Raw genomic sequence first — 12,844 nt, 5'->3', positions numbered from 1 at the left:
TGCTGCGTGACTGCTACATTGGAACGGTCCTTTCTACTGTAAAGTTTGGGCAACAAATCGCATCTCATGAAAGAGCATAAAGTGGTGAAGGTACGGTGATATTCCGACGATTCTGGAAAAAAATTTCCAGTGAAAAAGACCGTTCCATTTGATTTCCTTTGGGAGCAGCCTGTTTTTCCGAACAAATGAAAAACGCTCCCGGTGTGAATCTAAAATTCGCGACTTAGGGTTAATACGTTCTAGCTCAGATTCGGCTCAGGGAAAAGAATATATCAGACAACCATCAATAAGATGTGGCGTTTATTTTAAAAGTTACAAAACTCTTGCTGCTTCAATTTGACTAATAAATTATGCATAAATACGCGTGGAGAATTTACAGAGCAAAAGAAATGTTCAGGTATAACCTGATACATGAATTCCTAATAAAAGGAGGAGTTATTTTTAGTGGCTCGCACTTTGACCTTCAGTGTATAAATGGTCGCTGGAAAGTGACGCGATAAGCTATAACTACTGTTTAAACATTGTATCACTTCTGTGACAAGTACATTAAATACCGCCGTCAATCTAAGAACAAAATGACCTAAGTCGTTTTTTGCGTTGTTGTTTTGCAGCCGTTGTTCTTGCTATGTCCTCAGAGCGCAAGTGGGTCCTGTTCATGAAGCTCATTTCACATTATTGCTGACAGCAGATTCCTACACTTAAAAAGATGATGAGTATCACACAAACCGTCGATGGAGGGGGTACATTTCGGGCCTGTTTACATAGAAGCAACATAACCCTAGTGCCAGTCGTGCCAAGGGACTTTAGCAAGAGGGCTGCCTTGGTGTTCCCATGTTACAAGGCGGCTACGGTTGCCCTAGCGCTAGGGTTACCCTGTATTCGATAGTTACTCCAGCCGGCGGGACAACTGTTCACCCTGTAAACACGACACTCGGACAGATAGGAATAACCCGCCTTAACCAAAGCGGCATCTGAACTTATTACCGACAATAGCGGGTTAATTTCGACGTTAATTATTTGCATGAATCAAACTGAAACTTACTTTCTATGGTGAGATATTTCTTTTGAATAACAGTGAATTTTTTCTAATTTGATAGCCGAAAGCCTTTGAAACTCTCCAGAAGTCTTAGTGTTTACCATTTTCTGTAGAGTTAAACTGAAAACTTCTTAGGCCGATACAAATAACGTGGTTACCGAGTTAACTGCAACTTGGCCCTTGAGCTGTCTCTACCTGTAAACACGTGAAGACTTTGCCTCGGTTGCTCACTAAGGTCCTTGGTCCTAGAGCTACCCGACTTCCTTCTAAACAGGCCAAAAGCGCTCTAATTTCTCTTACTGAGACTCAACTCAACTCAACAAACAAACAAACAAAACAGAAAAAGCACAGCCCCCAAAAGGAGGAAACATTTGGCAGAATCGCTGATGCGATAACATTGCTTCTAAATGTTCCTCCACATGCGCAGACTCAAAATATTTGTTGCGGAAATATTTTATGCTTCCGACAAGCAGAGAGCTGTTTCTGATTCTGTTTGCTGAGACACCAGCATTTCTTTGCCCATTCCCTCTTAACATTTGTCTTTTTTGAGCCTTTCTTAAACTTTGTGTTTAGCAGTTGAAAAGGAAGGACGACACTGTTTAAAGTTTTATGTTAACTTAAGATTCAAACTGCACTTCCTGACATTTAGCTCAATGGCTCAAAAAATGAAAAGAAAATGGTGCAACGATGTCAGAAGTCAGTTTTCCAGCTACGTGCTTCCATAATACTAGCTTAATGCATTTACACAAGAAAGTCGACAATTGTCCACTAAAAATAGCGAGTCCAAAAGCACACACAAAAATTTAGCTACAGCACATTAAACGTTTACAGCAGACAAATCTCTCCTTCAGTCATCATCCGGTCTTCTCTTCAGGGCTTCATGTTTACTCTAATATGCCAAAGTAAGCCAAGACAACGTTAGCTCAGGGAAAATGAGTACACTATGTAACATCCCAACCTCTATAGGTTGGGGAGCAGGGATGGCGCAGTGGTGAGAGCACTCGCCTCCCATCAATGTGCTTTAATGTGTGTGGGTTGAGTTTGTTGTTGTTTTTCATCCTTGCTCCGAGAGGTTTTTATCCGGGTACTCCGGTTTTCCCCTTCCCTAAAAAAACAACATTTCTAAATTCTAATTTGATCTGGAAAGTGTCCAACTTAGTGCTCTGTGCTAAAGACATTGACACTTGAATAAAATGATTATTATTATTATTTTTTTGCATACCGGGATACAGCGACACCATGCAAGTATAAAGGTCGTATGTCGTAAAAGTTTAGAGCAAAAATTCCCCTTTAAAATCGGCACTCTTAATGCCCACAGAATTAAATACGCCTTAAAATCTCATAATTATAAGACCATAGCAGGTTAAGACATCAGTTTCTAATTCGGTTTACAGGGTGCCTCCAGCAGAATATTATGTCCAGAAATGCACTTAACCCTGATGTTGGGTACCTCATATAAAACAGGCCCTTTTTGTCGTTTTCATATGACTTCGTGTTTGACAGAATTATGGTTAGGGGAACCTTGTGATGTCTATCATACTGTCCATGAATCTCATTAGCGTGCATTTCTGGACATATCTCGCAGAATATTGAATTACTTACATCAAAGTGCAGATGAGAAGAGTTGCAATGATTGTTTTGAGTGCTGGAGCGAGATTCCCTTAAAAATAAAACGGAAAATAAATAACAAGTTTGAGTAGTTTATCAAGAGCGCTCAGTTCCATTTGTCAAAACTGGGTCGACCAATTACAATTACAATTGAAGTGTACCAATTACAATTACTTGTAGATTACGGACACCATTCTTTTAAAAAAGAATTGGCAGAATCAGCCTTTCAAAGTGGTACATTCCATTTAAAAGTTGGCCGGTGTGCCCCACCAATAGATCACAAATGGAAAGCGCTTTTTGTATACTAGTTCAATCTACCCCACTCGTGATCTTGATGTTCTCTTGGAGTGGCACAAGATATTTATTCCATAATTTGGACTTGCAAAGCTAGTTTGAAGCGACTCGCTGTTCTCCAAAACTTTTTACTAAATCAAGCTAGTTCTGGACAGATCGCTAGTTCAACGAAAGAGTTCTTCACAAATTTAGACTTGGCCTTACATACACATTTTGTATATTTATGACGATGACGCGAGGCTAACGCTTTACATGCACTGCATAATTTTGACTGTGTTTAGACCAGAAATTTGCGGTTAACAATGTCCACGAATGCCGGGACACAGTAAAATTTTGTTTAGCAGAAATATTGCAACATTTTTCTGGGACTTAATAACGACCTACCTGCATTGGACATACAATCGCAGGCGGTCTTACAGGAAACCTCTCGTCTGATGACACCATAGTTCTCACATTTGTTGAGGTCACATCGCGGCCTGTTTATCGTACAGTTTCTTATCTGGTAAGTGAAGCCGCCTCCCGCATCACAGCATTTTTCTTTACACTTACTCGGATCTTCTGTTCTCCACTCATACCACACAACTGAAGAAATAACAAAAGTGGAGAAATGATACAATATTTAAGGAGTATGCTGTTGGTGAAACAGGATGAAACATGATGAGAAGCAATAGAAATGAGCTTCATCGATTGACCGTCTTTCGGAATAAGAATAAGCAGAATAGCCTCTAGATTGCTTGCTTTAAGCAAAAGTTTGAAGACGTCTCTGCAAGCTGTTGATACCACACGATACTGAAAATCTATTTTGTATTCCAATAACCAAAAACAAAAAAAACCTTACGAGGGATTTTCAACAATCACTGTACGAAGTCTTATTCCGGAATACCGCCAATCGAACGGACCTTTAATGGGACTATGTCAGCTGGGACACATGCGCAGTAGAGCTTTCAAAAATCTCGCAACAAACAGCTTCTGTAAGTACCAAAGAACCTTTGTAGATAAAACATTCAGCTATTCAAACAGATGAAAACAGCTTCCTGGACTCTCCGACGGTACTTGAAAAAAATTCGGCCACAATTTCAAAGTGCTTCTCATCAACCCGTGCATGCGCCAGGGGTGACATAGCTCCTTTAAGGAAACCTTTGAAGACTGTTGCCCCAAACAAATTAATTTCATGGACTTTGTCTGCAAGTAACACAGTTCTTCTCTCACCTTGTCGATAAGTGGATAACATTGAGTATTTTTAAACTTGAACACTCGACCCTTCTGTTAAGAACTGGGCTTTAATTCTGGTAGTGTTCTACAATTCGTTTGTTCCTTTTTAGTTTGTTTATTTATTTATTTATTTATTTATTTATTTATTTGTTTATTTACTTAAAATTAATATATTGAGTGAAACATTTTCCAGTTTTTAGGTTACTTATATGTACTGTAAAGTCTGTTTTACAAATGAACACTATCGCTGCCAGAACGAAAACTGGGCGAGCTTCAACCTCGTTCCCGGGGTGTCTCCTCTCCCCAGGGAACGAGGGATGTGAAAAGGAGAGACCCAGAGAACGAGGTTGGGCGAGCTTCAGCGATCATATGAAATCCAGACTACACGTTCAATAAAACCGAACTCGTGATGCATTTTCGTATGATCTCTGATCACTTTCTTCAGCCATTGAGTCATCGTCGGTGGTGTTGTATTGTTAGCGACAGACCATTACTTTTTTGAAGGGGGGGGATTTTTTCAACACAAACAATTTTTTTCTGCGTCGTTGTTGTTGTTTTTTTTTTCGGTTGCATTCTCCTACTGACAATTTTGTGTGTGTATGTGCAAACAATTTATTTGGGCTTTATTGCTTTTCATCCCCCCCCCCCCCCCTCTCCAAAATAATGTCCGTCCCTTGTAATAGTAGACACCGACTGGATTTACAACATTCCACTTACCGTCAGCAACAGACACTGTAGCCGTCATGTTGACAGTCTGAGCTCCAGAGGTCGTTGGATTTGGTGATGGGGTCACTCCACCCTGGCTCCCGCCACCCATAGTGCTGATTACGGAAGTCATTGCACCAGAAGCATTTGTTGGAGTCGTGATTGAAGCTGAAGGGGTAGACGGGCTCGCTCCACCTCCACCTGCAGATGAATTTGTAGATACGGTGGCTGAGGGTGTAGCTCCAGGCGTAGAGGGGTTAGTGGCCGAAGGTGAGGGGTTGACCCCTGAAGTAGAAGTAGAAGTGAACCCTGATCGGACGAACATTAGGAACAACATGGTGGCGGGTATAGCTTTCCCTGGCAACATCTGCAAATACCTTGACGTTAGTTCCCAATGCCGACCAAAAACCCAAAATGCAGCAAAAACTATTTTATAACCTACCAAAATCATACAGTTAGAGAATTTCCTGAATGACAGCTACCAAACCGTTGACAGTTTGGCCAATGAAACACCTAATAAAGCTTGTTGGGCGAGAGCACCAATATATATATTTTATAACATCCCGTGTGATTGTCAGATAACAACATTGAAGAATTCTTCGAAGAATTAAAATGACTCGAATTTCAGAGTATTAGAAAAGAATACTTTATGTTTGTGGTCCAATCCTGTAATTTCAGAGTTGCAATACTTAACAATTGTCCCAAGAGTGCGCGTTGGATATGAGATGATAGATACTCGCCGAGTTGACTATAATCATCCCATAACCAACAAGCGTGAGTGGTATAATTATTATCAGTATTAAAAACAATTAAAAAATATTGCTATATCTTGCTGATTTCGCTTTGCAAGAACAATTAGAAGACAATTTAATGGTCGCTATTTCTGTGGCATGGTATAATTGCTCGTATACCATGGCCGCTAGGTTATTCAAATCCCTGGAATTGCACTATACAATGATCCAGTTTTTAATAATACAGTAATAGCCCACGTATAAGAACCTGAATTTTTCAATTTAGCCTAAATAGGTTCTTATATAAATGGTACTTAAAGCAAATTTAGATAGGTTCTTATATTTTCATATGAATTTCACCTGAATATACTATATATATCATAAATATCATTTCATAATACAGTATAATACAATATATTTTTATACAATATATTTTTATTTGTACCATAGAGCAGTGCCTATAAGCTGTACTGAAGTAGAGTACAGTACTTGCAAATACTTGGGGAATTATTTGAATGGCAAACATAATAGACATCCGACATGGGACTTAAGCTTGAAAGAAAAAAAAGTTATGTCAAGTTACTTTTAAATAGATGATGATCTTAATTCAGCAGTGTCTACCTATAAACTTTTACAGTAATCCCACCTAAGAACCTAACTTAAAATTTTAGCCTAAATAGGTTCTAATGTGGAGGGGGCTTAAAATTAAAGTATATGGATCGAACGAATTTTCGGATGACAGAGTTGCAGTGGTATCAAATTCGTTTGTATATTCAATTCTTCCCTTGAAAAACACCTAGGAGGTCCAGTAACTTAGCAATAACTTACTACAAACATTGCTATGTTTTGCTATGGCCTCGTGGTTCAATTCGCTTTTATTTATACTAATAAAAGTAAGGTTTGAGTCTTAATTTGATGATGGCAAGAAATTTAATTAAACCGAGGCTGAAAGCTGGATCCGATTCCAGTGAACCTGAGGTGTTCCTTAAGGATTTTTTTAAAACATACCAGAAACGTGGCATGGAAAATTTAATTCAAACTTTGTAAATATCAAAAAAAAGAAATTTAAAGTTTCTGGTGAAAACAAAACAGAGCTTGTTATTTTGGACTAATGTACAACAACTAATCCTGTACCGGAAGGAGAATACGGTCATCTTCTACTTCACCTTCGGTTTGACATGTTCCTTCAGATCATGAATAATAATCCTCGCTTGGGTAAAATTCACGCAAAATGTTCAAGATTTATTCCTAAAATACATGGCAATATAAAAACGCTTTTTAGAACGAGCGCTTTTATATTTAGCGTGTAAAAAGTCCATTAAATAGATGCTTAAAGCAGTTATGTGATAAAGTGGCAGTGAAATCTCACTCCAAAGCTGCATCTCGCTTGTGCTTACCGGACGCAGTGTGAAAAATTTGTATAATGTCAAGAAAAAACAACGTGGACTAAACGAAATTCTCTGTTTTTGCGCCTTAGTGAAACTTTCAACCTTATCTGAACCTGTCAAAAGCTTTCTGAGACTTAAGATCTTTTTTTGTTTTACTGAGTTTGGCGTCCTGGAATAGCGATATATGATTACTTTTTTACTGCTTTTTTTAAGACAGGATTACCTTCTAAAAAATATGTCTTGAAATGCGTTTTAAAGAAAAATCCAAAAATTGTCTTTCGGTAATTAAGAATAAAGTCACTAAAAGTATGCAAGAAAAAAGTGATTGTACCTTTGCAAAATGTCGAATCGGTGATATTTTTTCGCCTTGCACACAAGGTGTCACTTGTAAAATTTGACTTAAGTTGTGTTTCGTATTTTGTCTTCGTTTCTATGGAAACCAAAGTTAATTTTAATTTGTTGTAGAAAATACAGTGTGTTTATGACATGAAACTTTCAGCAAATGAAATTTTTAGATATTTTACCGGGAAAAAAGTTGAAAAACACTGTAGAAAATAAGATGTTTTTGTAAAGTCGTTCTATATGTTGCAGTAGCAAATAGTATACGTCTACGAGAAACAGAAATGTTTGTTTGTACGCATTAATTGGCAGCAATTTCACTCTTCCGTTAATTCCCTGTAGAAGCCCGAAGACTATTGTGCCGCACTAAATTACAGTATTACAAATCGCTACAGGTTACTGCTTTACCTCTCTATAGTAGAGTGATTTCAGTTTCGTGCAGGTTACGAACAATTCCAACACTCAATTATATATTCATGGCAGGTGGTATATAAACTTCCTTTTGGCACCGCTTGTGAAGCTGATGCGGCTATGTTGCAACCCGGATCACTCTTTATTGTCGAGTCATTCTTTCTTTAAGCTAATAATTGTTCTTATAGTCGATAGAGACCGTCTGAGAAAAATATAGCTTTACAACCAAACGGAAGACCGAAGACGTAAACTGAAGTTTATATCTTTGCCGTATTAAACATTTAACAGAACGTCGCGGGGATATTCAAGAACATGACGCTCGTTGAATAAACATGATTTCGGTACCATTTACAGCCCAGAAATTACGATTTGTTTATTGTTTGTCTGTTGTCGTTTTTTATGTTGTCAGTAAATCTTTTGTAAGATGTAGACAGTTTTTAACCCGTCATCGCATTCCTTTCGTTCTTTCCGTGAGTTTTCCTGACGCTTTCGTGGACGCTCGATCGATTTTCGTTATTCCCAAGAGAGAAACATCGCTGTAAAATAGGGTTAATATGTAGTTTTGTCGTTGAGATAGTTCGGTGAAATAGGGAATCTCACAATCGTTTGCATAAACGGCGAATATCTGTGTCTGCGAGTTTGAGTTATAAATTTGTTCGTTCTTCAGGCTCAGCAGTATTTTAAAAATACTTTTATACAAACACTACATAATTAAAGAGAAAACTCGGCCGGAATGTTGTCAGAAACTTTTATTCGAATTTACTTTCCCATTTCCGTGATTAGATTTGACCACCAGCAAACTATTGTTAAAATATAAACAATGGCATGTTGGTTTGAGTCGTAATATGGTTGGTTTTTTTGATGATTCCCTACAGTAATAATAAATATCTGGTGGCAAAATTAAAGGCAAATGACATTTGTTTACAGATTTGTGTCCAAGTAGCTGCCGTCTGTTTGCGGTAAAGTTTGGTTTTCATTGTTCTCTTGTTGCTATAGAGTTAATTTATCCACAGTTTGCGGTATGTTATATTTTTGGTCTGATAAAAGTCATTTCTTGGACCTTTATGAAGAGTGAAATACCAGGCGTTTGCGTGAATCACCTGCGATCGTTTTTTTTTTCGAGGTCCAGAAAAGAAAAATAGTAATAATAATAATAATGACATCCTGCGCAAAGTGCTATCCATCAAGTAAAAAAAAAAACATCCCTTGAGCGCTTTAGGACAATGGTTTGGTGTCGGCTCTTAAGGAGGAAACTGATCAAAATTACTGAAGAGATAATAACTATAATAATAATAATAACGACAGCAATAAACAGGGTTTCAGTGTGTCACAGTATAACATCATACTGGATGTTCTCGGAGTGCATTCGGGAACTCTCGAGAGTGTAATGCGGAAGCTGTTAGGTGCCAAAGGGCAGCACGTGCTTAGCAAAATGTAGAAGTCGGTACACTCAAAGTAGTTACGTGAGCAAAAAGTAGTTAAAAAAAAGGAAGTTCCCAATGAAAGACGTCATATGGCCAGATTCGCGGGGAACGTTCTTGAGATCTAAGGACGCGGCAGGTGACTTAATTCAAGAACATGCTTCCAGTTCTGTGAATGTTAAAATACATGAGATGGTGATGATGATGATGATGATGATAACGTTTGATATTTTCATTTGACAACGGCGAACGGCTTTTCAGTAGACTCCTAGCGTTAAGGAATCCCAAAATTATACTTTCCACAATCAACTGGCTAAACTTTTCAAAATATTAATACTGATGCACCCATGTTAGACGATTTCCTGTAAGTGTCTGCATTAGGAAAACATGTTGAAATCATTTTCTCTTTTGTGATTATTCCTTAAACATAGTGGTCTTGCAGATTTTAATTGTAAATGTCACTCACAAGGATAGAATGTGAAGAACCAAAATTCCAAATGAATAACATTGGTAGATTAGTGAAAAAAAAAAAAAACCAAAAACCTGAACTCCACAAGAACTTCTGACGACGATGCAAACGGAGTTTAATTGGCAGAGTGCAATGTTCCATACAAATTCAATTGAAATTATGTCATGTCAAAAGATGAAAGTTGATTTGAACCATGTGCTGTAGACGTATGCCGGTTCGAGCTGTCCTTTCCCCCCTTCCCTTAGGAAGGCCTGACAATCACTTCATAATATCTGCGGTATGGTAAGTTCCACAATAAGAACAGAATTAAACATCACGTTTGAAAACCAACAATATATTCATTGCATTATAGATCTTTGTATTGGCAATCCCTTCTCGTGTTTATTTGCATCTTCTGATTCACTTAGCAACGAGATTCACAGCGTGCGTAAAGAGATCGTTTTCCTTTTTAATTCTAAACTAAACAATAAGAAAAAACACCTGCTATTTTGTTTCATAAAGACAGGGTATGACAAAATTAAAAAATTTCCACCCGTCTTTACTGAGCCTGTTGATGGCTTCCTTTTAAAGCTGTCAAGCCGCCAATAAAAGTTTATTAAGTGTTCTTTCATTTTAAATGCATATTCTATGGTAAAGCTAAAGAACACTTCTCTATGACTCAAGACTTCATTAAATACGGCACAGAATATTTTGCAACAGAGCTTTTGTAGTGTGTGAAGTTTAGAGATTCGGTCAAAGCTCTCTAGGGATCTTAAAAATCATACCGGCTGTCGGAAGACATAAACCACAAGCCTCTGTAATTTGACATCAGTCAAAAGTGGATGAAAATGAATGCACGGTATTTGCCGCGTAGGGTAAATACTAATAAGTGTGATTAAGATTTGGGGTATAAAATTCGCATGAATTCGGGTAAAAACGTTTGTATGAAGCTACTCCATATAAAGGGTAATAAATTTCTTTCTTGCTTTTTGAAATTTTTTCTGTCAAAAAAGCTGCCTTTATATAAAAAGTGCAACATAGTAAGCTAATAAAATATTGATTTCAAATTGCGTTTGCCTAGCTACGGAATTAGTGAAAGAAATATTTAAAGATGTTTCGCAAAAGCTTCACGAAATGTTTGAAAGAATTACATTTTTTGAGCGGAAAACAACTGTTTATAGCTCGTGTTTCTGTTATGAGACATAAAAGAATATTTTCAATGGAAAGTGAGTATTTTCGCAGTCGACTTTTCATTTAATTTTTTTCTCGCCGAAAGGCTAAAAAAGCTGACTAATTACCCGGCCGTATTCTTTTACTTTTCTCTGAGGAAAGTGTTTATCATGAGACAGTTTTCTTCCTTGAAATGTAGACTTTTCACTTCAACATTTTTCTTGTGTGCGGTTAAGAGGGGCGGTCTGATGTTTGAATTGGTTTTGACGCATATTTGGACTTGAAAATGTTGTTTTAAAATTTCAAAGAGGCTTTTGAAATGAAAAAGACTAATTGCAACGTAAGGCTTTTTCGGATCAAAGCAAAGGCGATGAAGATGTAGACGAAATAAGTGGCTCTTACCTTAATCTGTAAGAAAATTCGTGACGATCTTCTTGTCCTTCACATACAAACTGCCACTCGATGAAATTTGGCTCAAGTTGTGTTTCGAATTTTAAATCTTCGTTTCTATGGAAACCAAACCAAATTAAAATTTATTAAAGAGTAACCAGCGTGCGAAAATACGATTTCAAGGAAATGAAATTTGTAGAGATTTGGTGCTGCTTTTAACTACCGAAGTGAATGTTTTTGGTAATTTTCCATTCTTTTTGTTCAAGTATAATAAGTTATTGATACTTGCATTTATTTTAAACTTCTTTTATTCAGTTCCCTCTGTTTTCGTTTAACTGCGAAGAGTTACATGTTATTAAAGTTGCCTCCGCGGGAGCAAAATATCTCCAAACAACTTATTGTGGACGAAGAAGTATGAAAACCATTCCTAGGCCCCATTATTAGACACTTTGATCCAGTCGAACTTACACTTAAGGATACCTCCCATTAGCGGACACCAAACTGTGTCATTTATAACTTCCTGTAAGCGGCGCTTCTCGTAATCGGAAGCGGACAACTTTTTCAAGGTTCGAATGAGCAAAAGTAACCTGGGTTAAGTTGACAAACCTTAACTGACACGACAGTTTCATTGCATTTACGTTACACCTCTATCGATTCTACTTCAACTATTCGAAATCCCTTGCAACGGAACAGCACAGCCATGATTTTTGTCAATGTTTAGCTATCAAATGGTAAAATATAAAGGCTTCGACATAACAGCTTTAATCTGTGTAAACATTGTTGTAAATGTAATTAAAAAAGAGGAAATAAATACATACTGTTTGTGCGAGTACTTATTTGCAAAGACAATACAATCAATCCTAGCTACCTTTATTTAAATTTAAACAGTTGGTTGCATGGATACGATGGGAGCTTTCCATTCGGCCCAGCGTTCCAGTTTGAACCATTCGCGAAAATTTAGTTGCCGAGTGGAACGGTATTTTCGTGTTAACTGTTACCGACTTATTTGTTATGTATTATGTTTTGTTACTCGTTTATTTTTTCAATTAGTTTTCTTTAACAAGAGAAGCTCATATTAGGAAAGCAAATCTGAATTTGAGTTTCAAGTGACACCTTCTATTAAAACAGCCAGCTCATCAGCCTCCCACGCAGTCCTTTTTGGGGAGGGGAGGGTAAAACGACTAAGTGGAGGGCTGGTAGCTCGTGCTCTCACAGAGACTTTGATGTTGGATGTTGGACTTCTTTGTGAATATTTTAACGCCCCTCGTGATAGCAGCTGATAGGTACATGAGCTTGGGCTCCTGTTAAAGATTCTCAAGGCTTTCATTGAAAACTGATTCCAAAATTCAGGCGGCGGCATTTCAAGCATTAAAAAACTTCAATGCCCCATTTTCTTAGTGTTTAGTTCCATCAAAAATACAAAAATTAAAGCGATTTGACGTTTCGATGTAATGGCTAACAATTGAGTCAATTGAAGTTGTGAAGGCCATTTTGAACTTTATTGCTGACCTTCACAGCTTCAATTGATTTTCTTCCTTGATAATGATGTTAGCTATTTCATCCGCGAAATGTCGAATCGCTTTAATTTTTGTAGTTTTAATTAAATGCTATTAGGTTGGTGATGTTGTTATTTTTGTTTCTCCGTTATGTGGTTTTGGAAGGGTCATTATATAAACTAGTGGGTCACCGGT

General features: G+C 37.5%; 1 protein-coding gene across 2 annotated transcripts; it reads right to left on the bottom strand.

Moving 5' to 3' along the window:
* Positions 1-283: 283 nt before the first annotated feature.
* Positions 284-11,281, bottom strand: LOC146482565 (uncharacterized). 2 transcript variants are annotated; one of them, XM_085107034.1, is made up of 5 exons: positions 11,166-11,281; positions 4,868-5,222; positions 3,323-3,520; positions 2,639-2,696; positions 284-1,925 (listed from the first exon to the last, which is right to left on the bottom strand). In XM_085107034.1, exons 2-5 carry the CDS (start codon positions 5,220-5,222, stop codon positions 1,907-1,909), a joined length of 630 nt encoding a protein of 209 aa, XP_084963160.1. In that variant the 5' UTR covers positions 11,166-11,281; the 3' UTR covers positions 284-1,906. The 2 variants fall into 2 exon arrangements, with proteins under 2 accessions (XP_084963160.1, XP_084963161.1); XM_085107035.1 differs by lacking the exon at positions 11,166-11,281 and adding an exon at positions 7,306-7,425.
* Between the last annotated feature and the right edge of the window lie 1,563 nt (positions 11,282-12,844).

The sequence above is a fragment of the Pavona decussata genome, unplaced genomic scaffold (assembly GCF_977016875.1).
Source record: "Pavona decussata unplaced genomic scaffold, jaPavDecu1.1 SCAFFOLD_45, whole genome shotgun sequence".
Lineage (NCBI taxonomy): Eukaryota > Metazoa > Cnidaria > Anthozoa > Scleractinia > Agariciidae > Pavona > Pavona decussata.
The sequence above is the reverse complement of the archived record's forward strand: the minus strand, read 5'-3'. Positions and strand labels throughout refer to the sequence as shown.